The sequence below is a fragment of the Leuresthes tenuis genome, unplaced genomic scaffold, assembly GCF_036924035.1.
Source record: "Leuresthes tenuis unplaced genomic scaffold, fLeuTen1.0.hap1 SCAF_14, whole genome shotgun sequence".
NCBI classification, from domain to species: Eukaryota; Metazoa; Chordata; class Actinopteri; order Atheriniformes; family Atherinopsidae; genus Leuresthes; species Leuresthes tenuis.
In genome coordinates this window covers 14,915,781-14,942,159 of record NW_027325368.1, presented here as the reverse complement: position 1 = coordinate 14,942,159, position 26,379 = coordinate 14,915,781, and the positions used below count along the sequence as shown (strand labels likewise).

Genomic DNA, 26,379 nt, shown 5'->3' with positions numbered 1-26,379 from the left:
GAACCTTTGTTAATGATGTCTCACTACTTCTGGTCATCATTTGATTTCTTGTCCAATACTATTTTCACTTGCTGTCTTCAAACTTTATAAGAGATGTATTGTGCTCTCTTCAAAGTGACAGTATATATATGTTGAGGGAAATGTACAGGACATTACAGAAAGAGAAACATGAGAGGTGACGGCCCCTGACTCGGTCCAGGGCTCTTGTGTCGAGTCCAGTAGCCTGTTCCTGCCTCTGTTAATGGGGCATTAGCCTGACTGGCGCTGCTATGCTGGAGAACATGGTGAGTACATAATCAATAATGGAAGGCTGCCCATACACAGCCTCACACAGGCTGGCACGTGTGTTCACCTGGAGCAAAAGTACAAACTGTTACGCAACAGAAATGAAAAGAGCATTATCCATTAACCACGTTGCTCTGTCTGCACAAACACTGTCCCGTTGGGATTACACTTTACCACAGAAATGAATTAAAGATGAATGCCTTAACAGGTTTGTTTGCCTGTTACTGTAGATTCTATGTATTAAAAAAAATTAAGAATAAAATGTAGGTTTGAAGCAAAACTGAGTGAAAGCAACTTTTTCAGTTTGAGAAACTTAGAATCTATTTCTATTGGATTATGTTATTTTTAAATATCAATAGGATATTAGGGAACTGACCAAAATTTGGTATTGTGGATAGGAACCAGCTTTGCTACAACTGTGAAAGTAACATTTGACAGATTGCTTTGAATAGTTGAGTCAGAGTTGAGTCTTATGCAGTTGTTTATTTTGAACTTGGGAAACCTTTCATACCACTGTATCTAAAGTTCTGTAAATGGTTTCTGGTTTCTAATCATGTGCATCCAGCTATATCATCTTTTTTTTCTATAATATCATCTTAGCTAATTTGGTACAGCTATCCACCAGCAGAGGATGTTCAGAAATCTGGATATGGTGTTTATATGCCATTGCATCCTAGTTTCTACTGGGGTTCACATATCAAGGTTTCTCAAAACTGGGATTAGATGTTTAAATGTGCAATACAAAACCTGGACGTACCAAATATCCAATCATGATCAAGATACTGGTGTACATGTAAATGCAGTCATAATGTATTTCTAAGCTATTTTCAGAGTGAACCATAAGACAAGTCATTTGTGCTGTTAGAGATTGTGTTTTCCTCACTTTTCCTTTTAGCTTATACATCAAGTTCAGTTTATAAAGGTGAAAAAACATAGATAACAATATACAGTATTTTCAGTCTTTAACAACAAACCACAGAGATCCCAGTTTTGTTGTTATGGGCTTACAGAAAAATGTAAGACAGCTATATAATTAAAGACTTAAACAGGCAGTGGATTCTAGAGGACAGCAATATAAATAATTACTTTATTTGTATGATTATGATCTCCTACTGTACATTTCATCTGAGCAATGTAGCTCAAGGGGACAAAGTTGACAGCAAAGGACCAGAAATGGATCTCTGGGAAACTCCACACACACACACGCACACCCACCCACCCGCATACATTCAATGAAATTGTGTTGAGAATGTGGTTGTTGTAAATGTATGAAAGCAAACCATATATTGGCAACAAACAAACGTACCACATACAGATGTTACATAAGTTTCAACACTCATTTATTTATTCACCTTATTTTTTCTTAACAACTTTTGTTATGTGTCCACAGATATGAGAAAGAACTCCAGAAACATGAGCACTGAGATTAAGACTTTATCACAGGCTGAGACATGTCTGCTTCAGTCAAGCAGCTTTGAGCAAGAGAACAGATCTGGAATAATTCCTCAGGTCCAACATAAAGACATCAGCACACTGAGCAAAAATGTGCAAAACTGATCCCTGATCGGCACTCTTTACTCTGTGGTGATACTTGACAAAGCAGTCGGTCAGTTATTCCTAATTATCGTGGTAAACAGGAGAAGAGAGTTAATATCATCTGTGTGCTGAGACCCAACACAAAAATCTCCATTTATATACAAGACAGAGCCAAGAGGAAGGTTTCCAGTTAATCATTACAAGGATCATGAATGACAATACTTTACAAGCAGCACTTTAGGAGTGGAAAGCTGTTGTCATTAGCAAGCACTAAGGCAGGAGAGAGGGACGGGGTTTAGCAGAAGAAAAGTGGACCTGCATGCTTTGATCCACAGCTATGACAGTTAAAAGCAAGCCAAATATGAAAACAATCAACTCGTGTGCCTTTCCAACAATTACTGACCAATACACTAAAACCGACGCACAAAGTGTATTTAACATGACGTCCTTGAACTGTTAGGGCTGGAAGCATTGCAAGTCATCTGTCAGTTGTAAACTGAAAGGTCAATGCAATTTGATGGAGTGGTGGTGCTTTGGCTGTTAAAGTGAAAAGGGCTTTATATTACGTCTTCTTAACTACAGGGCTATGATAGTCTCTAAAAAAAAAAAAATTTTAAAAACTATTTAAAACATCAGAATACAAAATCATGTTAAATAAAGATATTATGTGCATAAGTGCAATATAGTCACAGAATATAAGTATGCATTAAAACTTTACGAATAAAACTTTCCATTTGTCTTCTGCACCAACAAACATACAGCACACAACATATCTTTAAGAATCTGTCTAAATTAAGGTGATTATATCAAGATTTTTGGAAATTATCTTAGTAACTTCTTTGTAGCTTCTTGACAACAGTAGCAACAAAAATATTGTTTAATGTAAAATACAAACACTCAGGTATAGCTTTTCTCTACGAACCTTCACTGTCTTACTCTGTGTTGCTCAGCAGGTTGGTTGGCCTGTGGCAAACAGAGTCCTAAAACCTTTCTGTTTACTGACCGTTAGGTTTGCTAACAAGCAGGTCATTACAAGTCAAACAAAAAATAAAAACACTCACACACAACTGGAAAGGCTGACTGGCTGGCTGACCATGCCTTTGCTTCTTTTTGGTTTCTTTTGTTTTTTTATCCTATGTCCACCTCAACATATGGCATGCTATTGTAATTGCTAACACTGTTTCCCCCTCTCCCCACCCGAACACCGAATTTGATCTTGTACTGATATGTTGAAAGTAACATTTGGGGCCATCTTGGTAAAATGTAGACAGATCAAAGTAACAATAAACCGGCTCTTGACACGACAGTCACAACAACAGCAAGCTAACCATACTGCGCTGGGTTCTGAAACGAGCATCAAGCTGTCAAAGCAGCAACAGCACAAAAGCTAAGGGAAATGTTGTTGATAAAAGTAACATTTACAGTGAGATGTATGCTGTACTGCGCTATTACAGGCAATAACATACTATAGAAGAAGGCTGATAATATTCACTCTCCAAAATATTGAAATGATCATCAAAACCGAAAAAAGATGATTCTCCATAAAAGCTTAATCTTGGACACTTGGAGCTAACTTTAGTGTCAGTGAGTAAGACGATGAAGGTGGGAGAAATTAAAAAAGAGTTGAAGAAAGGGAGGCACTATCTGGTGCATGAATAACGCTCTGGTCCATTCAAAGCAATTACCCTCAACCGATTACAGGTCCACAGTCAAGTACAGCGTTGTCCTTTCGATTTTAGCTACATGGTGTAAAACCAGCAGAATAAGTGCTTGTTTGCTATACAATTAAAACAGTTTGTCATATAAAATACCATAGGTCAGTTTAAGTGTAAGTGGACTTGTTGGCAATTGTCAAACTATGCATTTAAACCTCAGTTATTCCTTAGAACTACCTGCTACCAGCAATAGAATATGACTAAAACAATTCAAATTGGAAAACAGTGCTTTGGTTAAAATAACAATAAATCATACATAAAATCAATAAAGACATTAAAGTGCCATGAAACAAAATTGTCAGTGGTTTTGTCACAAATAATTTACAATGTGGAGAACTTACAAAAGCAATAATACATTTTCCTTCATGGTTATACCAACAAGGGATTATGTTGGGAAAAAAAGCATACCTAGAGCAAGCCAAGGACATTTATCTCTACATACAGTGAACTATTTTGCCTTATTTGAGTCAACACACTCAACTGTTTTTTTTTAAAAAAGACAAAGGAACAACAGCATATCCATTTGCCCAAACCCTTTCTTATGCTACTTCTGTGTTAAAATGATGACTACTCGCTATTATTCTCTTTGCTATCTAAAACCTCTGCAGTGAAACACAATGCTGTAGAGCACCAAGCCAATTCAAATTGAGGTAATGTACATTATACAAATGGTGGATGCATACAAGCTATCATACCTGCACTTAACACAGATCTACACAGAGAAACATCCAGTTTGATGCTTTCCCTTTGCTCTTCTCCTGACACAAGTAACAGTTAGTGTTTGGATTACTACTGGGACTTAATTTCATTAATGATACATAACAGCCACATACTATCTTTTTACAGGGAATTAGTAGCTTCACAGATAAAATGTTTCTACATGTACAAGAAAACTAATCAGAACTAGTCCCAATGCCCAGCAGAAGGAAGTAAATTAATAGGTTGGAGTGGTTAGTTTCTCTTATGAATGCATCTAAAGGTGAGAAGGATGCACACCATGCAGGGTTTGCGGAAGTGACTGCAAAAACAGACCAGGGATGGGTTTTGACGGGTTCTCGAATGAGCGATCAGGGGCAGTAATCACATAGAAGGATATCTTCGTTATATAGTTTTTGTTCATCAGAGCAAGATGCTGAGCCGAGCTTTAAGATTGTACTGTTTGTTGTTTTCCACCAGAATGCTTCATCTTTCACATCCTCTGAGCTGATGGGACTGATTGGATCGACTTTCTCCTGGAGAGCTTTGACCTGAGAGGAGATCAAACATTTGAGAATTGGAGAGGTAACGTTAGAGGAAACGGTGCATTTATTTCTTTTTACAGGTTACTTATTTTCTTCATTAAAACTTTGCAATTTCATACAGAAATTAGTGCAGCCTTTAAAAGCACCTGCTGATTTCCAGATAGTTTAATTATCTATGGTGATATTTTGGAAAAACAGAAAACTTTTTGGATGTTTTAAGGCGTATGTTCTGTCTAAAGTGTCTCCCCCACCTGATGGTGCCAGCTAGCAGAGGGTTAAAAGCGTACAGCCAGTCATGCATCTCTTTGTCATTGGAGGCCTGCAGCAGTATCCCGCGATGCTCAGTGCACACAGCAAATGTGTTTGGAGTCTGAAGACAAGAAATTTGCAGAGGTTACCAGAGTTCATGCTAATACACTTTTGTCAATACAGTATATTCAGCAGTGAGTTTCACTCGTGAACTGATGTTTGCTCATACCCGTAGTAATGTCTGTTTGTCTTCACTGTATTCCACCTTAGCGGACGACAGGTTGATTACAGCTCTCTCCACGCTGTCCCTCTCGCTGCGGTACAGGTAGACGTAGGGCCTGCGCACCACCACGTAACGCCTCACCCAGCCGCTGGTGTGGGGCTCCAAGAAGTGCAGGTAGCCCTTCTTTGACACAATGGGACTGCAAAAGAAATCACTTGTAAACATAACTAACCTGCACAGGATAACATGTTTGAAATCACAAGAGATCGATTATATAGAAAGTCCAACATTGCATCTTTAATGCAGAAAATGACTGACTGTGGAAACCACAAGTTATTATTATTAACACGATTCATCTTAAATAAGTTTTTTTTTTTAAAGATGTTGAAGATGTGATGCATGGCTTTTTGACACTAAATGAATAAAAAATGGCCATCAACCTCTTTAAAGTTTCATTTGAGAACATCACATTAGAGGACAAAATGTCAACATTTTTATTCATTGTTATTCAGAACCAACATGTTGCATGATCTGACCTGACACGGATCTCCTGTATGTCAGGAACAAAGGTGTATCCTCTGAGAGTTTTCTTTCTGTCCACGGGGCTGAAGGGGTCCAGGTCTGGGGAGGATGCTCCTGAACTAGGGTCAGTGAGTCTTCACAACAAAAAAACAACATGTTCATCATTAAGACTCACTGCAGAGAGAGGTTTAAACCCCATTTTTCTCATTTTCAGTTAGTAATATCTTAGCTTTTCAAACACAGCATTTAATTTTTGGACTGTAAATATTCATATGGAAGTACTTTGTCAATAAGATATAGCAAGTAACCAAAAGTTAGAATAATCATTCTGAAATTACGTAAATCCACTTACATTAGTAAAAAAAATGTTAATTACATTAGAAATAATAAAACTGAAACATGTTCTTCTGGTTCAGTTTAGTGAGAAACAACATATTATGTTTATTACGCATGATTTTAATGTTTAACTTCTGAATGGAGTCATCAGTTTTCAAAAATCTGCTTAGTTTTATATACAAATAAAATATCATATGGTGTAAAGACCAACAGACATTATTAAAATGAATAAACCTCCATCAGATTTATCAAAGAAAATAATGATATATCCATTACTCAGCTACCTATCAGAAAAGTGATGTCATCATGATATATAGTATAATTTAATTACAATGAACAATAATCAAAAAATACTTTTTTTAACACAGTGATCATAAAATAAACCTGAATTTAATGTGGTCTAAAACGTGAGCATAAAAAGCCATATTCAACTAATGCAGTCATGACTGAAAGGTCACATTCACTCACCTCATGTCATAATGTCCATCGACCAGTGAAGGGCAGGTGGAGGAGGGAGTGAGCGTGCTCAGCCCAGAAGAGGACGATTCTCTCATGAGCGATGCTGATATCTCAGACAGCTAAAACACACCCACGCACGCACACACACACACAGACGCACACAGCAACAAGAATAACAAGGACACACGAGAGACAGAACAGATAGAGACAAAACATACCAGCAAACAATTAAGCACGGACAACACAGACATGCATTCAGAGAACAACTCAATCAGATATTTGTCATTTTCTAAAAATGTACTGTAGAACCACCACTGTGATGTAAATCCTCAACATGTCTAAGAGCCCCTCGCTAATTAACATGTTAATGAGAACACGCAGTGTTATGGTGTTAGTGGAGGCTTTGCAGCATCCAAAGAGGAGGGACATTGAGGGATAAGGTCAGGGAGAGAAGGAGGGGATACGAGATTGTGTAAAGGAATAATTTATGGATCATGGCTTTTTGAAGGCAGAATTAATGTATAGACTGAGTTTTTACTTCGATGAAAAAATAATCTGGCACATTTAATCCAGTTGCTTCAAACAAACTAAAAAATATGTGTAAATAATATTCAACCCAGGTCTGTCAGCTCTTTTTTAAAGACAAAATAAACAAAGTTACGACAACTGGATATTATCAAATCATGTGAAAAAAGGTGATGTGAATCTCAAACAAATGAAAGAATAATTAATGGATGCAAGTGGCAGATAGCTATCAGATAGGAGGGATGCAGGGCTTAATTATTCAGGTAAGCTACAACTGTAAACATTAGAATTAGAGGGATTGATGGGTCGGGTTAGAGGGCCTAGGCTGGGGCTCACCTTGCTCTCACTGGCACTGCTGCTCACCTGGCTGTACTCTCTGTTGAAGGTGTGCATCAGCAGACGAAGACACTGGAAAGAGAACAGTAAAAAAAGCAAAAAAAAAAAAACAACAGCAAATTAATTTGTGTCTGATCAAAACAAAACAAGATGTAAATTAATTCTGGGGGCCTCAGACACCAGCAGTCACCTTAGCAGCCAGCTCCCTCTGCCTCTGGTTGGGACTGTCGGGGGCGGGGCTGCTGCCGGGACTGTGGCTGAGGACGGGGCTCTTTGCAAAGTCGCTGATGTCGCTGCTCTTGTAAAGCGCCTCCTGTCCGGCCTGCAGAGTCGCCTCCAGCTTCTCCCTCAGCAGCAGGTAGTGCCTTGTCTTCTCCACCTTAAAAAACAAAATAAGCTTTCACTAAATGAACATTTAAATGGCATGCGTGTCAATTCTGGAGGTTGGTTTACAAAGAGTCAATTTGTTTTGAAATAAGTTAGGGCAGCCTTTTTTTTTTTTAAATCAAGAATTTCAGAATTCTTCAAATCCAAAATTTTCTTGATCTTAACAATCTCTCCAGCGCAGCAGACTGACCTCCTGCAGTAAGCTGAGTTTTTCCAGCTCCCACTGGTGGTCGAGGATGAGGCTGTCACTGCGAGGCCTCCATCCAGCCAGGTTTTCCTCTCCTCTCACATACGCCACAGAGGTATCGAGCACACGCCTGCGACGGCGCTGCATGCCTGATGAAGAGAAATAAAACAGTCAGTGTTTTTAAATGATCAAAACAAAAAAAAAGGACATATTGCAGCATATTTCTGTCATTTTTATGGCTTTCATCTAAATTCTAAATCACCTGGACTCCCATTGTCAGCAACGTGGCAGAGAGTGAGTTCATAAACTCCTGTGACACGATTACTAGGAGGGAGAAGGAAAACATGTCAGGGGCAAAGAAGGAGCAATCTCTAGTTTTACTAAAACGGCTTTTTAGAAGTCAATAATTCAGTGTGTAACCATTAATCCGTGTACCTCTCTGATGGCCGTAGGCAGCCGGTGCTGAAGAGGTTTCTGATGGAGCGGGACGCTGGCAGCTTCGTGTCACGGGAGTAAAACACCATGCAGAAATCTTTGGTGATGACTGTTGGCTGAGTGCAGTTCTCCATCTAGTCATAACGAAGAACGTTAAAAATAAGGCTAAGCTGATCTCAGTAAAAAGAAATGCAAATTCAAACCGAACAAGCACTTTAACAAAAATTGCAGTGAGCAAACCACGACAGAAGTCGTGACAGAAGTAAAAGTAAAAAGATGGATTCAATTCTGCTGATACTTAAATATTTCATTCCACGTATTTACCTCTAAATAAGCGGAGAGGGTGATGTAGATCTTCTCCCCGTACGGCGTAACTCTGTTCAGAAGCAGAGAGTTGTGCATGGAGCTGTCCCATGCCGCCTCAAATCGGTAGAAAGTTCTACGGTGAGAAAAACAAAACGCATCATATATTTCTGTGGTTGCTAAAAAATCAGCCTCATGAAAAGCCTTCAAGCACAGTTCGTTACGAAAAACAACAAAACAAAGATACCAAACAAACAAAAGAAAAAATTAATTATACCTATGATCAACTCCCAAGGACACGCTGCCATTAATAAAGAAAAAAAGAGAAGCAATATGCGTATTAGAAACTTTTAACTGCAGCTGTTAAAAGTTTAAAATAAGCAGACAAAGCAGATTCGTGCAAACTGAAAAATGCTTTAAAGAAACAGAGATGTCATTTTAGTAAAATGTTTGGGGGAGTTGGGAACTACAAAGCATCTGATCTGTCTCTGTGATACAGGTTAGTGAAATTAAAACAGGAAAATCTCACATCATATCAAATCAAACAACACTGAATACAAAAAAAAAGAAAAACAAAAGGTAAATGCAAAACCAGCCCAAAGTTCATACTTGTCATCATGTTTCGGCCAGAAGTATCCAGAGGACAGGATGTTGAGGGAAAGGATGTTGGGGTCTATGATGGTCTCATCGGCCTCTGCAGTATTTCGAATACGACCTGTGATGATATTCATAATGAGATCTTTCCTTTTTTAAAGGGAGCTATTTTAAATTCCTATTTCTTCCCACTCACTTCTGACCGCATCGGCATTACTCACCAATAACCAGCTCCTTTACTTCTTTCCACTCAATATCATTTCCTGTTTCGTGAGCAATCGTAACTGTGATCCTTCTCTGAATGCCCTGTGGAGTCATCAGAGTGCAGGAAGTGAATACGTTTGTCTCCGTCATAAAGATAAAGACATGAATCTAAATATATCTAACTGGACACATGATGGCAGTTGAGAGATGTGGTCAGACCTGATGTAAGAGGAATGTTCCCTGGCATGGCATCCCACCTCTGTGGTCGACAACGGCTGGGATGTAGCTGGAAACAGAGAAATAATAAATATGTTGGACTCTAACTTCTGGACAGTGAATTTTCACTGTTTGTACTTAATGTAATATTCGTAATGCTTAACTTTTATGGTAATCAAGTGGCAACACAAATAGATAGGACTCACTCTCCGTTTGCTTCCAGCTCACAGATCTCAAAGAAGGCCATGAGGTCGTATTTGGCATGACAAGGTCCTGCAGTGGAGCGAGTCAGCGTGCTGAGCTTGGTGGCTGGCACTAAATGAACAAAAAGAGAACAAATGAATTTGTAGCAGAATGTATAGAAATCAAATAAAGAAACCGTGCTAAATCAAAAATAAGTAGGTCTTGAAAATGTAATCCTATTTAAACCAGTTAGGCAAAAGCACCAAATGTTTCTGGTTCTTTCTGAATATTTCTAAACACTGTTTTATCTTGAAAGAAGATTTGTCACCACTTTTCAACTAAAAATCAAATGCTAGATCAATGAGGTTTCTGGCAGTTTACCATGAATGAGGGTTGTTTACAGTACACTGCTTTCTTGACCTTATTCCCTATTACTATTATAAACTATTAGTGATTGACTCATTAACTGAGTCAACTGAGACAAGTCAGGCTACTAATTCTGTATTTAGAGCTGAGAAGCTAGAGTGGCAAGATATATTTACATTTTAAAATTAACTAAATATATCGATATGAACGAATGAAAACAATGTCTTATATACTTTAAGGATCCTCACTGCTAACCTGGTTTGGATAACGGCATCACCCGCGGGAACTGTCTTCTGGAAGGTCTCAGCGGACTGAAAAAAATTCCAATTTTAAAAGGTTTATATGAGTACGTTTTCTTTCCAAATTGACATATCAAACTATTATTTGCATTGAAATTTGGAAGTGAAAGATCGAATTCCCTCTGACCTGATCAAGTCTTTGCAGAGTGGAGGGAAGGGCTGTTTCTGGTAGTGTCCAAACACCTCAAAGACGATGGGCTGGGTCTTGATGTACTCCGTGAAGGATTTGGTCACCTCCACTGTTATCTAACAGAGCAAAGAGGAAACAAAATTCAAATGCATTCATCAGAACACGTTCAGCCCCGTAATAACTACTGAGTATCAAAGCAAAGAGTTTATATGACAAGTGAAGTCTGCAGTAGCAGTAATCAATCATAATAATCAGTAATAACACTTCATTTATTGTATAACGCTTACATTTTGCACATGGTAGAAGCCCAGTGGAGGTCCTCTGCCAGTGTTCTTCAGTGGCTCAGTGGAGAAAGCTTCATCGTGACGGTGAATGAAGCTGAAAATAAAAATTGAGTCGTGCATGATATTGTCGGAAAATGATATCAGACTTAATTTGAGCTTTTATGAGAAAAGCATAATATACAAGTGGAAAGCCAAAACTGTAAAATCTATAAGATGTATTCACAACAGCCAGCTACGATAATGAATGTTTAAGCCATGCTTAAACTCACTTGAACTGACAGAAGATGTCTGCATATTCTGCTGAGATGCTGGAGGCCTGCAAGACGGTGACTCTGAAAGTGAAGGTGCTGCCGATCTTCAGATGGGAAAGAGCTTTTTCAGGAGACAGCTCTAGCGGAAGGTCTAGACCCAGACCTAAACTCTTCACAGGACTATGGGGTGGCTCTGGTGTGGCTGCAGAGCACAAAGAAAGAGAGGTAGAGATCTTCAGTTTTGAGCTATATTCATGTCTGACAGATGTTTTTCACCTCATTGTAACGGAGTGAAAATATATGTTTAAACAAAATAATTTATTTCTAAGCAAATTTATCATTTATTGTCTCAAAGATTTCTGACAAACGGAATTCTTTTATTTTGGATGTTGAGCTCAGGTCTTGTAAAGGTTTAATCTATCTTACCTGGTCAAAGTTTCTAAAATCACAACCAGCTGTCTAGTAAACTCAGAGTTCCCTGAACAGCGCTTCCCTCACCTGTACAGGTGTTGTTGTTGACCTCATCTGCAGAGATTCCTATCTCAGCATTTTGTCCTTCTCCCTCCACGATTCGCAGCTCCTCCTGGGAGGTGTTGGAGTGCGACAAACCACCAGGACACGACTCAGTCTGGAACTAAAATCAGACAATCATGTGCACATGTATATGTTATTCCAGCCCTCTTCTTTCAGTGTCAGCACTTGACTTTTGTGTGATGTGAAAGACTCATTCAGAGAGCACATCAGAGGTCCCTTTGTATAAGTACCTTCTCAAACTGTTTGTCTTCAAAGGAGATCTTGGCAGTGCCTGACTGCCTCACTCCAGAGCCGTAATCAGGGGCCTCCTCATCAGCTAAACAGTGATGAAACAAGATGTAACAGCTAAAAGTCACAACCATTTCCAAATATCAACAACTTTCATGACCTGTTCAGCAGCTGCAATACAGTTAGAGTTCAATTTTTGTACCTGAGATGGCCTGCACAGCCACTCTGAGGAAACCTTTCACCTCTCCCTTCTCACTGACAATGGCGACGCGGTGCACAAGGGGCACCGGGTACAGCAGGTTACTCAGGTACACAAAAGCCCTGAGGAGAGGAGCGAGAGTGATTAAAGGCTTTTGGCTTCAATCAGCCATTCTTGCACAAAAAATATATGTATTTCATAACAGACCTGCCAACAAGACGGAACCAGGGGAAGCGGTCGTAGAAGGGGTCGCCACCTGTCAGGGCATGGTCGCAATCCTCCACGGCACTGCTGGGCAGCTCTGCGGCACGGTCATACATCTCTCTCATCAGGTCCAGTCTCTGCCTGCAGGGGGTGCCATAAAGAGGAAAAAATTGCCCGAGAGTCAGTAATGAATGATTTATTGAATGAACAAGGATGTAAAGAGAAAGAGCATCTTTAATGATGTCAATAGAAAAAATATATATATGAAGACCACTCGTGAAAATAAAAAGATTTGTTAAAACAAGCAGCTCACAGACATATCAATTAATTGAATATGGGCTCTTTTGAAGAAGTGAGTTTTAAGCTTCTTTTTAAAAGGATGTCGGTGGCCCTGAAAACTAAAGGCCCTGCCTCCCGTTTATGTTATAGTAATTATGGGAACAACAAGTAGACCAGCATACTGAGAGCTAAGTGTTCTTGTTGGGTGACAAGGAACAATAAGATCTTTCAGACTGGTTGGGGCTTGGCCAGTAAGGGCTTTGTGTGTGATGAGAATTTCAAATTCTATTCTAAGCCTCACAGGGAGCCAATGTAGAAAGACCAAAACTGGAGAAATGCAATCTCTCTTGATGGTCAGTAAACACATCTGCTTGAATCTACTGAAGGGGATTATTTGGCCAAGCTAATATGATATTGTTGTAGTCCAGCCAACATGTGACAGACTAGTAAAAACAAGAAGAGGTTTCTACACAGATCCATAACTGCAACTGTGCCTATGAAATGAGCAACAAGCCAGACAATTACTATATGGACAACTAAATCTTTGGTACCTGAGTTTTTCCAGTGTCCAGTAATGTGTGGCTCCATTCTTTTGATCTTGCACTTCGACAGCGACAATCGTTCGAGGGAAAGGTCGCCTCTCCCGCTCTTTAGCCACACTAGGTGGCAGCAGGTCAGGAGGCAGTGGAGAGTAGAGGGTATCTGTCAGCAGGACAAACTGGAACTGTACCTGTACAAATATAATACAATTTAAAGCTTGTGTCTTTTCTTGTTGATATTTTCCTGCTCAACATCCTCAGAATCAGAGATCAGTCCTGTCAAATTTGCACCTGGACTCTTTTACTTTTACACATAGCCATTCTGTAGTCATTTCTGCTGTTAAGCTCACAAAGCGCAGCTCATGTTCAGCTTCACACCTGTTATAACATCTGTTATAACTCTATAACCTTATTATCCGGAGAATTTTGCATTCTGACTTAAAAATAAGTTCTTGATAAGTGCAAGAAAAGTATTACAATTTTATCAAGAGACAACATACAGACTAATATAAGTCAATAAAGACAGAAATAGGCTAAATATTTCAGAATATTGGTGATATTTGACACGACAGGTAGAACAACATATCTTATTTTATAATAATAATAATAATAACTAACCTTCTTCTTCAGCTCCACACTAATAGCGTTGGCCTCTTTAAGGAAGATAGCATTGCCCCAGAGCAGATCCCTGAGGGAGGTGAACTGGTAGAAACGCCACTTTCTGAAAGCCCACAGTGCCAGCTCAGTTTCACGCATTGTCCACGGCACTGAAGAGCAACACAGGTGAGAAGTGAGAAAATGTTTTACAAATAGAAGCCTGATAAAGAGAAAACAGTTCCATAAGTCCTTAACAGTAATAAGTAACAGTATCACCTTCCTCCTCTGGCTCCTCCTCTTCCTCGGGTGACTCTAGGTACCGAGAGTTCACTTGTTTTTGAAGGGCCTCCAGTTTACTCTCATAGTCCTGAAAAAAGGACACGTGATGTGTATTTGTGACAATACAGTGCATGGACGGCCATAGCTGGAATGACTTGTTACATTTTTTCTGCTAATAAATAGAGCTTTCACTCACCAGCCTCTGCTGCTCGAGCAGGTTACTGGCTTCTTCTCTTTCTTTACGGTACTGTTCTTCAAGCTCCTGAAGCCTGGAGGATTTCATTTTACTTAATACCAATAAATTGTGCCATAAAACTTCTAAGTATTTGAAAAGATTATGACAGAAATGTCTAAAAACAGCATGTAAAGTGCAATATGAAAACATGTCATAAATTGCTACAATCTCATCTTAATTAATCTTAATTATTGTCCCTCCACACACACCTCTGCTCCATCTCTTGCTTCATATCGATGCCTTGTTTCTCCAGCAGCTCCCTCTGAGCAAAGGCCCAATCAACCGGCTCCACTGGCGTCTCCGCGCATGGCGTCCTTTCTCGCTCCAGACGAGCCTGCTCTGGGTCGTTGAAGCGAAACACGTGGCTCTTCCCCATGATAATACGGTTTCCTTAAAAATGCACATGAAAGTGTAAAGTTTCAAGGGTCTGAATCAAGTATTATGTTATGCTGTCTATCTAAAGTTGATGTTAGAATATAAGCATTTTAAAAACTTTGAAAATGAAATGGCTGTTTATGAACACATAATGTCACATAAAAATCACCTCTCATCCGTAAAAAGTGTGACTTATCAAAAGAACTGACATGCTTTAGAGGCTATTCTAATTCTGTGAGTCTCCCAACATTTTTCATTTTTCAGGCACAGTAGCTTTTTATATATATACTTTCTTTTTAGAAAAAAATTTATTCTTACCAGATCGTAGAACAGTAGGTGAGCTAACTCTCTTCCCATTGACATATGTCTCTGCTCCCTCACATGGTTCAAGGATGACACATCCTGATCAAAATAAAGGTTCAAAATCATTACAATATCTTCACAGAATATTTTAAATGAGAGACGGTATGTCTTCACACCCAGACGCATTCAGCCTTTACCTTCTCCCTGAGGGCCGGTGGTACTGCTGAAGGTGCAGTGTTCATCTTTAATGAAATGGCCACTGAGAACAATGTCTTGGCGAGTCTTGGCATTTTCGCGGCCGACCCTGGTGGAAGACAACAACATGATAAAAACTACTGAAAACAGCACAGATCAAAGCTAAAAGAGAAGGGGTCAAACTTTACTTGGTGATGCCATCTTTGATGTAATACAGCAGACACTCAGACATCAGTGGGTCTTCATTGAGGTTCACCAGATGAGGGGTCTGCAAGGGAAATATGTTTTTTTTGGACAGAGCTTTCAACTAGGTGTTGAATGTCTCATTTAGCTCATAAAGACAAAACACATCCTCTATACAAGACGTTTGTCTTTTTGGGACAAGCATCTTACCTTTTTGGGGGAGAAGACACCCACAGTGCCTCCATCCTCTCTCATAGCAACACCCATCTCGGCCAGCAGAGCCTCCCTTTAAAGAGTCAGAGCCATAAGAGGATTTTTGTTATTTTTGTTAAAAAGATATTGATAAAATGATACAGCCTCTACCAATGTGCACATTTCAATTGCCTTTGTGTCAGAATCTCAATAGTGAATGCATTGAATTCGCTTTTGCTCTCATTATTCATTCAATGTAAGGTGCAGTGAGTTCACTTTTGTTCTTCTACTTCTTCTGTTGAGATCATCATCTTTTACAAATGCATATGAAACAGACACTTTTGTAAACCAGACTTTTGTATTGTGGTTCTATTTTTTTGTTAGATTATAAATATTTGTGGTTATTCATGGCAAGACATTCTCATATAAATTGTCTGTGGATTTTTCAGCTTTCCTATAATTTATCAACATGTACCCTGGGAAGACCACTAACTTTAGTGAAAATCCGTACAATTGCTGTATCAGTCTGAACCAAACAGGCGGACTGACATTCATTTAAATCCATAGTGCGAAAAAAAAAAGGTCCTACTTTTTAAAGGAGTCTATATAGCAGTGAGACACATCCCTAAAAGCTTTGCGTAGAAACAAAATGAGCTAAAATTGTTTAAATTCAGAGGAAAGGAAGGTTATTGTTAAGAGGAGATAAATTCACTGTGAACTTCAACTTCAAAGAGTTCAGTCTCTTGACAAACCTCTCCATACGAATGGCCTCAGTACGACGCAGCTTCTCCTCCCACGTCTCATTCAGCTCAGCGATGATTTTCTCCGTTTCCTGTTGGTGAAGAAATCACATGTGTAAAAAACAGCCCATAATCACACTGGTAATGATGACTACACCTATTCTCATATTCATCAGGAGTCTTTAGAACCCATCTCTGTGCTTTCCTCCAAGCCCTTCCCATCCGCCATTCTTCTTACCTTGAGCCTTTCGATTGTTTTCTCACTGGCCGGGCTGAAGATGCGATCATGGAGGTTGCTGATTGAACCGGCACGACTGGACAGGGCAGAGAGCGACGGGGAGGGGCTCATTCCTGTCATGGCGTTGGTCACTGTGGAGAGATCACCCCTTTGATTGACAGCCTGGCGATTATTCACAAAGTTCTTGTAATCGCACAGGTCTGCCAGTGAGAGAGGCGGTGCATGGAAGAGAGCAAGGAAGGAAGGAAGGAAAGACAAAAGGTACGAACAGACGCAGGTATTTAAGGAGAGACATCGGGGATTGAAAGAAACACGCAGAGACATGGATTTAAAAGGGTAGAAAATAAGGGATCAACAGAGAAGAGTACAAAACAAGGAAGAGAGGGTGAAATAATGGAAGCAGAGGTGTTTTGCTCATCAAAGCCATTGCAGACAATGAGAGAAGAGCAACTCAAAAGAGCACAAAATGTCAAGAGAGCTGATGCTTATCTTTTCACCGATGCTGAGCTACATATAAACACACTCAAAGAGCTTGCAAGCAATGATATGAGAAAGCAAAAATAACATAGAAACACATCTAAAATGCATATAGATCCCATACAGAGTGTGTGAGAAGCCATTGGTTGCATAGCTCCTGCAGTGCAGGCCACATAGCCTTAAATAACAGCTGCTCCACACACAGAGAACCAGGATGCAAAGACAGCTACCTAAAATGGCGTCCTTCATTCAATTTCTTCTTTTGTAGTAAATCATTTTCCAAATTAAAAGAAAAAAAACTTCAAAGAAATTATTCCTGCCAAAATACTTGGCACCCTTCCTCTGAATCTGTTTTTGTGAGCAATTGAATAAGTACAAGATTAACTGATCTCTCAAAGGTACAAAGTTAAAGATTATGTTCAACATTCAGCCCGTTTAATGTATAATTTTTGTTTTGAACAAGTATATACTGAAAACTATAAAGGGGGAACCATTCCAAAGTCAGGCAATCCAAGAGGTACTCAAATCCTTTCTCATACTTTCGTTGTTGTTAAAAAAAAGTCTGCATGATGGAAATTTCATTGCTTTATAAACACTCTGAAAACTACATTTTTGTAACAACCGTATGCAAGCCGTAGGCTCCATTAAGTGGCTGCTTAGCACTATGGAAATTCAAATCAAAATGCAATCTTTAAGATTATGCCTTTTATACATCAGGTCATCTTTTTCTCACTCAGTTACTTGAAGTAACACAAATTTTGACAAAGAGTGCCCAAAGTATAGTATGCCACAGTAATGAAGAGAAGGAAAAAGTCAGTCTGTGGGTCCAAAGTGTTTAAATATTTCTTAAGAAAATAAAGAGGGTAACAACGTGCTACAAATGCAATTTGAATTAATGTAAAAAAAAGGATGCCATTTTGCTGAATGCCTCAGAAAAAAATATCAGCAACAAGACATAACTTCATTGATAATCTTTGTTTTGCTCTAAATAATCACTGAATGTTCAGCATATTTCTATGAAATCAATCCATCATCTGACTTTGAAAATAGTCTCATGACATTGTAAGTTTGGTCTTGTGTGGTGGAGGAAGATTTATTTGTTTTTTTTCTTTTTGTTGCAAAGCGCAGGCTTGCTAGAATCAAACACACATTTCAAACCCGTGATGGCAGGACTGGTGCAGCGATACGCTGATAGAACAGAGGAGAAAACAGAAAAACCCTTATTCCAAGTCAATATTCTGTACTCAATGTACAGAGAGAGAAAAAAACCTGCATGGAGGCTCTCAGCTCCATATAGTATGTGCTTTTTCTGTGATTTGAGAGGCCTGTGTTTCCATGTGTGACACTCACTCTCTATGATGTCTCCCAGGCCCTGTGCATACAGCAGGTCTTTGAGACGAGCCACCTCCTCTTTCAGCTCACGCACCAGGCGGTTGTTGGGGTCCTCGTTGATCACAGCATTGCAGCGGATCTGTTTAGCGCGATCAGCATACCTGGAGGGATGGAGGCCATCAAAGTCAGAAAACCATTGAACTGTGAAGCACCGTTCCTTAGCCTCGTCAGAATAGCTGATGGCTATAAGTACCATCAACAACTGATGAAAAGAATCCATTCTCCCACCCCATTATGTGCAAATGTATGAAGGAAATAACCCAAACTCTTATCAGTGCATCTAATGATCTAGTTGGACCTTCAATGTGTGTCATAATCTTTAAAATACCGGTGAAAAAGACCCAGTTTGATCAATCAAACTGGGGAAAAAAACAGATTCCATGATATTTTCCTTACCGGAGAGTACTGAGAGTTTCATCATAGTTAATATCTGCAGGGCTGAGAGCGGCCACCATAGCTGTGCGAGAGTTTCCTCCTAAAACGTATAAAGTGAGATAGTGCATTAACCAACACAGAAAGTGGTTTTACAGTCACAAATTTTATTTTTATTGTGTTTTCAAACCTAAGTTCTCTCTCAGTAGCCATGTCAGAACTGAATCTCTGTAGGGAATGAAACTCTCCACCTTCTTCTTTTTCTTGTTCTGTTCATGGTTATGCAGTAAAAAAAAGAATTCATAGAATTCAGTGGACTGAACAACAAAGAATATATCCTGCTTGCTACTGTAAATTGGGATATGTCTGCAATCCTACTAACCTTGTTTGGCACTGAGTCCTAGGAGTAAAGAGAAATGCAAATAACTGTTAATTTGATAACACAAAACAAGAATTCCCAGCCTAAAGAAGTCTTTAGGAAAATGTGAAAAACCTACCAGTTCAGCTAAAGCAGAAATAACTTTCCCCAGTGTGGTCAGAGATTTGTTGATGTTTGCTCCTTCCTGAACAAACACATACACGAAAATCATTAATTTATATTTTCAACTTAATTATTGCTCCAAAACCTTCCCAAACAAATTCCCTTCTTGGATGCACAGATATTAAAAACTCTTGAAACAAACAGAATCCTCTCACCTTCAGTCTGGTTCCTTTGGCTCCAGTTGAGTCAGCCCTTTCACTGCCAGCCAGGTCCACCAGACTTATCTTGCTGACCTATTAAAATATTACATTTTCTCTGTAAGGAGGACTAAACGTCTACCACCACAATTACAATTCACCCAAAACCATTTGTGAAGTTCCAGAAAAACTTTGCTGTATCCCCACTGAATTTCTTGTTTAATGAGTGGACAGGGCTTTGTAACAAAACCTTTTCTGATGTGTTTTCTGTGTCCATGTCATGTTTCTTCTGTGTGAAGATGATGTTAAAGACAGCATGGGAGCGGCTGCTGGTCTCGTTCATGTTGGTGGCAGCCACAGTCCTGAAAAGAAAGAAATAAGGAAAAAAAACACATTCTTAGGCTAACTTTCGATCAATTTGTGATAAATTTGCTCCACAGTTACAACTGATGTGTTTGCGTACTTTAGATCGGCTCAGTTTAACTTTGTTACCTGGCCTTGTTTCCAGAATCCATCAGGTCTTGAATGTCATTGTAGGAGGTGACAGCCAGTTTGGACAAATCTTCAACGTAGGGTCCCAACAGGGGGTGCTCTCTGACACGCAGGTTTCCCTTGTTTTTGGGGTTCAGAAGGTCACGCACGCGCTCACAGTAGATTTCCATGTAACTTACCTGCGGGTAGAGGGGGAGGCAGTAACAAAAAAAACATATTTGTAAGTTACAAACCAGATATAAGCATCTGGAGCCATGGAAGACCAAAATATGCAAATTTGTTTTTGGAAACGATGATATGAATAACACAATTAGAACTTCATCGAATCCTCTGTAATGTGTGCTAACAAAAGTAGCAAAAAAAAGTAGCAAAAACACAAAAAGTAGCCTGTACAAACAGTTAGAGTTTGTTATAACTCACCTCAACAGAGTAAGACATGTTGTTGTCATTATTGCTGTCACTGATCTTGGTGAAAAGGTCCTCACACAGCTAGAAAACAAAGGCAGTCACACATTTTTACAACACAAGACCTAAAAAGATTGATCAAATAGCTTTGTTGAGGGCAAATAAATTAGCTTTGGTATCGGGAATGTTTACATATTTGTCTTTTTTAAAATCTTTTTTTATTGTCTGTCAGAAGTGTGTCCTATTTTACCAGAGGTATGATCCCCTGCTGGTCTTTTTCCTGTCGGCCCATCATGGTATAGCTTTTGCCTGCCCCTGTCTGGCCATATGCAAATATGCACACGTTGTAGCCTTCAAATGCGTGGAGCAGCATCTCCTCTCCGATGTCCTTGTACACCTGCACCTGAGACGCATAGTTGATGTCCTCCGGCTGCAGGCGGAGAGTGCAGGGAGAGTGTAGCCAAAATAAAGATTAACAGAGACAGAAAAGAATTATTTGTTTCCGCATGGATATAGACATCAAAAACAGAGCCAAAAAAGGTTGATCTTTTTAACAGTCATGAATAGCTATAAAGGGAATTATAAATGTACTTTATATAACTGCCGTAGATGTATTCACTTGCTGAAAGCTGTAAAACTCACCGTGGTGTGTGACCAGTAAGAAAAATCAAAGTTGAAGCTTTTGTTTTCTTTCGGCTGTTTTGGGTTCAGGATTGCTAAAAAGAACCAAACATATCAGTTACAAGCATGTCAAGTTGAGTCACTCAAATAACGGATGAAGAATGTGAAAATGTTTGAATTCATACAGTTTATAAATCTACATCTTTTCATACAAATGATTCCTAGGAAAAATCCACAAGAGGTAACCGAGGGAACATGAAGTGAGGAGGAAAACAAAATAGAAAAAACTACAAGAAACCTCGGGTCCATGTTGGCTAAAAACCACCCGGAGGCATCGAGGTCGCAGCTATAATAAATCTTGTTTAAATTCTCTAAATGATGAGGAAAGGAGCTTTGTTTCCTTTAGCAGAGGAAACGCAGTACCATCCTTATCCAATGGAAGGCGATAATGCTGTGCACCAGTTCCATGTGGCAGCAACTCTTACTACTTCAGACTCATGGAGGTAAGTATGAGGACAGGAGGGTGAGAGGGTGTACAAAGTCTAACAGTTACAGTATATCTCAGATTTATAGATATTTCTTTCCTTTCTTTGTCTTTTAGATTGCAAACCTTGGCAAGGAAGTTATATTACATCTTCATGATCAGTTTGGTTAAGTTAAGCACTGTTAGGTGCAAGTAACAATTGCGGAATTTTTGTTGATAATTCATTGTCATACAAATAATTGTAATTAAAGTCTTAATTGTTGTTCTCTGTTAATTTTTTTATGCCACTACTAGGTTTAATAATGCACATTCATCATATGAATGCCATTTATTGGCACTGAATCACAAAACATTCATTCGAGTGATTCTTAGTCTATCTTCTATCTTAGTCTATCTTCTTACCAAAAGACAAAAAATGACAGTAGATATAACATTAATACTAACCTAAATAAACAAAGTCTATCATCGGATATACAGGAGGCAACATAACACACACTACACTGTAAATGAAATAATCCTGTCTAAAAAATATCCAATCTGATGGTTTCATGTTCATTTTTTCAAACCAAAAACAGAATTTTTCCGGCCTTACTGATATTTGGTCTTTTTAGTGGAGACACGAGATCGGCTCCATTTATTTCATTCAGTCTCATTAAGTTTAGTGGAGAGGTGGAGTATGAGTGGAGCAAGAAATCATTCAATTCTAGCATTGATCCAGATCGCTTTCGTTCTCTCTGGCTTCATGTATTTGCGAGTTGTTAAATATCCTCTGCAAAAAGATCTGCAGTTTTTGGTTCTGTAGTTCAATCTAATTTATTACCATATGCTGTGAAAAAAAAGAAATAATTTGATTTGATGGAAAAGTGGAAAAAAAGCCCTCCCTTTAAAATCATTTCACCTCTAACCAGACATAGAGACTGCACCCCTAATCTTTTTTAGGAGAGGCAAGGGAATGTTGTGTATGATCAGCATGAGATGAGAACTGAGCTGCTCTTTTGACTGCAAGCTGAATCCACTGTATCTCCCTCTGTGGGAGAATTTAAGCTCACAAAAAATGTGCACTCAACCAAAAACATCACAATGTGGATCACAAATGTTAAGAGGAGAGAAAGCCGTAAACACGGGCATTCAAAGCCAGCAAAGTTTAGACATGTATGCGATGAAAGAATTCATCTCCTGGCTTTAATGAGGTCATAAAAAACACCGACAGGCACAACAGGCTGACATACCCCCTCTTTCACACATATACACACACTTGCATCAGCTGACCCTGGGTCTGGACTTGACCAGAACAACGAAGCCTTTTTGGTCCTGCAGCTCGTATGATGAGAGAGGAGAACTGCGGCTGTCGCTACATCCTACACACACTGGCAGGCTTCAGGCCTGACTGAAGCTTTTGTTTCTTTTTTCCTGCTGCAGAGATGCAGCGGGCCTCCCTGCCCACTGTTATTCAGCTGCAGGGCAAAGCCACCCACGAGACAAATAACTGAGGTCAAACGCTAAAGTTGGCTAAATGTAGGTCAGAGGGGTAGGATTAAAACAGCAGTAGAGTCCTGATTTTCTGGGATGTAACCTCTAAAGACATTCATATGATTTTCTAACTATATGTGCTTTTGTTATAACCTTGTGAGCACTGAATCGAATTGTTTTAATTGACTCATACGAACACATTGTGACTGAGGTTAGCAGACTGGAAAAGTCAGCTGACCAGGCTTTTTAAAAGGAATTTAAGTCTATCCAATGTCTTAAAATGACAGTGTTATCATCTTTTTCCTGCAAATACTTAAGAACTGACAACATAAACGTTTAGAATTATAGCTGTGACTTGTTTATACAAAATTAACTGTATGATTGTCATGGTGTAATATTAAATGCTTTAGATACATTTACATTAATCATCTGATGGTGTAAAATAAAAGTTTAAGTTAGGAATAATATGTTGCTTTTGGCCTATTCATATTTGGAACAATTCCTTTTTTGACTATAGATACATTTGAAAACATGTAAAAGCACTCTGCTATGAATAACAATTAGCGTTCGGTTTATTTTTTTCCAGTAAATATTCAAATGAACTTCTGTACAAATATTCCTAATTTTCAAATGAAAGCAACCTGAGAGAATGGAACTCTGCAAAACATGTATTTGGTACAGTACAAGCAAATGTGAGAAAATAAGAGGTGAAGAGACTTTAAACCACCTCTGTAAGACAACACAGGTCTTTTTCAGATTCAACTATTTTAGACTTTAACCGAATCAGTTTTCATCCTTTACACTTAAAAAAAAGTGTACAGTGTGTTTGGAAAACATTTTAATGAACAGAATTTAACTTTCATAACCTCAAACACTGTTCACATTGAGTAGTTTTCAACTAAGAAAATCTCACAACCAGCTGAGGTCAAACTCACTTGTGGTGTTTCCTGACATCTGGATGATGCACTTGCTGTCCTTCCCGATCTCCCTGGAGTTGAAGGGTCGAACCCTCACCGCCACTTTCACAGAAGCCGCCGCCATGTTGGAGGTGGGTATGTGAGTGAGAGGAAGAGTTGGGGATCTATGTGGCTACTGATGGGCACCTGACACCTGCACAGGTAGGAAGGAGCAACACATCAACATAACCTGACAACTTGGACTACAGTTCATCATCGCACTTCTGTCTCATACAGTAAAGTCCACAAATAGAGATTTGTTTTCAATTATTGACAGCTGGTTATCTTGTAATTGCATACTGGGGGAAAACCCTTGTTAGACTAAGGTGGGCACATCATATATTCTCACTCTTTGGGGCACCCTGTTTATCTTGAAGGATTAACACACAGCTCCACAAACATGCCGACTAACTGGCTGGGCCATTATTTAGAAGGAAGATCATCAGCATCCCAGCTATTCTGTAAAATGGCTGCTTATTGGTCGGGCAACATCCCCACCATGACTCAAGGCCTGGTGATGAAACTGTATCACCTCACAGCTAAAAAGAAAAGAATACATCTCTCTAAATGTGCTCTTCGTTTTCCAGTGCAACCTTAACATAATTCTCTCTTAAACCAGTTGTTTCTCTTCCAAACTGTTACGGTTTGATCTTAGTTTCCTTTAAGCAATGAATAATAATCTGGAATTATATATATAAATATATATATATTTGTTGAAATGCGTGGCGCACATCCATCCACTCATCGATCGGTCATAAAAACAAAAGCCGCCCATTTTATAGGAATCCACGATTCATTTGGAGAACATGGATTCTTCCAGAATCTGAGTGCGTTACACATGCTGCGTATATCTGTCCATGTAAATATCGTCTCCTCCATCTTGCTTTGCCTGCCGCACCTCAAAGGCAGGCCGCGTAAACATACACACGTAGTCCAGACACCAAATAATCCACCACTGCGTCAGAGAGGAGGTCAGCGCACATCATTTTAGCCTATGTGACATTTAAGGCTTTTATAGCTCGTGTGATTATCTAATTGAGTACGTAAGGTCGTGATATGCAATATAAAATGAGAATTTGGCATTTTAAAAGCAACTGTTGGTAACAGCTGAATCATAACCCAAACACACAGACGCTGCGTCTCTCATACGCACAAAGGCCTTTAAATAATCAGCACACACAAATCACCGAAGTGAGGCACACATCAGTGCCGCTTCTGTACCATGGCAAACATATCAAGGGAGTGATGTCTTACCTCAGAAATTCAGACTCGATACCCTCACAAGGTGAATTTCCTGCCCATTCAAAACGGCGCCAGTATGGTGCCTCCTTCTTGAATATCAGTCAGCAGCTCGTATTTTCTCCCAGAATTTGGTTAACCTACAGCATCATTTCCCGCAGCGCTTCCATACATGGACAATCCGCCGAGGAAAGGGAGTGTGCCTCAGCCTCAGCAGCGGCGGTGCTGGGTGGGCTAAGTGTTGAGCACAGCGGTGCGTCAGTGAGAGGAGAGTGGGAAACAAGAGGGGGAGGGAGGAGTGGATAAACAGGAGGATGGGTGCGCCGTCAATCCGTCCCTCAGTCGGTATGAAAGTGGGGAAAATGGCGGCGCAGCTGTGCCAGGGATGCTGGGAGGAGGTGATGACATCAGCATCAGCATCATCAGTAGACAAGGGGGCAGAGGATGGACCACAACATACCTCAGAGACAAATATGGCATCCTGTAACCTTAAGAAGTGCAATTCCTTGATAATTTGACCAAACATACATCACTGCATGTTTTGTACAGTCCCTATCATGTGGCAGAGGGTGATTTTTACATTTACTTTTATCTCAATACCAATTAGATTTAAGAAATCCAATTTGACCCACGATTTGATATAATCTATCATTACTTTTCCAACAAAAAAAGGTAAAAATGGTTAAAAAAAAAATTAAAAATAAAAAAACACACAAAGTAATCTGTACATTTTTTAAATGTTCTGAAACCAAACAATTAATTTTGTCCACTGCATGACAGGATTATTCAGTTGTCTGATTACACTAGTTTTGTCCAAGTAATTGCCTTTCTTTTGTAACAGAAGGTTCTTTTTTGACCCTGATTTGAAGTCAGACACAGAGCTTTTGGGTTACGATATGTTGTAAGAAAAAACACGGTAAGCAGGTTTTATACAGTATGTCCTCCTCGTGGGATGGAAGAAGCACAATGTTTTATGTATCAAATCTTTTTTTTACGATGGAACTGATCAGTACATTCTCCCCATTGGCGAACAAGTGCTGATAAAGAGCAGGTGCCCAGAGTTTTTTATATAGAAAGTTTATATAGTAAGTTAGAAATATACAATCAAAGACAAAGGTTTGGAAAAAAACAGAATACATAAAGTGAGAAGTCAAATCTATTTTCTATGTAAACATGGACAGAATATGCACTTCTAGAGAATTTTAAT

General features: G+C 39.3%; 2 protein-coding genes across 6 annotated transcripts in view; one reads left to right on the top strand and one right to left on the bottom strand.

Annotated features, from left to right (window-relative positions):
* LOC140268761 (very long chain fatty acid elongase 1-like) overlaps window positions 1-26,379 on the top strand; it is a 153,398-nt gene that overhangs the window by 89,880 nt on the left and 37,139 nt on the right. The gene's annotated exons all lie outside the window — the stretch shown is intronic.
* kif1ab (kinesin family member 1Ab) lies at window positions 1,609-25,548 on the bottom strand. 5 transcript variants are annotated; one of them, XM_072363542.1, is made up of 49 exons: window positions 25,188-25,548; window positions 23,913-24,087; window positions 21,045-21,118; window positions 20,653-20,832; window positions 20,418-20,486; window positions 19,998-20,176; window positions 19,756-19,867; window positions 19,524-19,601; window positions 19,325-19,390; window positions 19,210-19,227; window positions 19,018-19,096; window positions 18,852-18,930; window positions 18,414-18,556; window positions 18,213-18,251; window positions 16,587-16,717; window positions 16,361-16,440; window positions 15,627-15,702; window positions 15,422-15,501; window positions 15,236-15,342; window positions 15,054-15,137; window positions 14,570-14,750; window positions 14,322-14,394; window positions 14,123-14,213; window positions 13,868-14,016; window positions 13,262-13,440; window positions 12,435-12,572; window positions 12,231-12,349; window positions 12,031-12,116; window positions 11,765-11,900; window positions 11,285-11,468; window positions 11,019-11,109; window positions 10,729-10,847; window positions 10,558-10,613; window positions 9,960-10,068; window positions 9,757-9,823; window positions 9,555-9,639; window positions 9,349-9,454; window positions 9,017-9,040; window positions 8,761-8,875; window positions 8,437-8,570; window positions 8,264-8,325; window positions 8,005-8,150; window positions 7,618-7,806; window positions 7,428-7,499; window positions 6,576-6,685; window positions 5,786-5,905; window positions 5,256-5,448; window positions 5,029-5,147; window positions 1,609-4,783 (listed from the first exon to the last, which is right to left on the bottom strand). In XM_072363542.1, the coding sequence occupies exons 2-49, from the start codon at window positions 24,016-24,018 to the stop codon at window positions 4,726-4,728; spliced, it is 5,091 nt and encodes a 1,696-aa protein (XP_072219643.1). In that variant the 5' UTR covers window positions 24,019-24,087; window positions 25,188-25,548; the 3' UTR covers window positions 1,609-4,725. The 5 variants fall into 5 exon arrangements, with proteins under 5 accessions (XP_072219643.1, XP_072219639.1, XP_072219641.1 ...); XM_072363538.1 differs by lacking the exon at window positions 18,213-18,251 and having other exon boundaries at window positions 16,587-16,786; XM_072363540.1 differs by lacking the exon at window positions 18,213-18,251 and having other exon boundaries at window positions 25,188-25,547.

What these genes read in the sequence shown, in the direction of transcription:
- kif1ab (XM_072363538.1), bottom strand. Translation starts at nt 24,018, where the DNA reads ATGGCGGCGGCTTCTGTGAAAGTGGCGGTGAGGGTTCGACCCTTCAAC. An exon ending in GTGTGGAGCTGAAGAAGAAG is followed by an intron (nt 13,441 to 13,867) that starts GTTAGTTATTAT and finishes ATATTTGTACAG; the next exon opens with GTACAGTTCCAGTTTGTCCT. An exon ending in CAACAACAACACCTGTACAG is followed by an intron (nt 11,469 to 11,764) that starts GTGAGGGAAGCG and finishes TGTGCTCTGCAG; the next exon opens with CCACACCAGAGCCACCCCAT.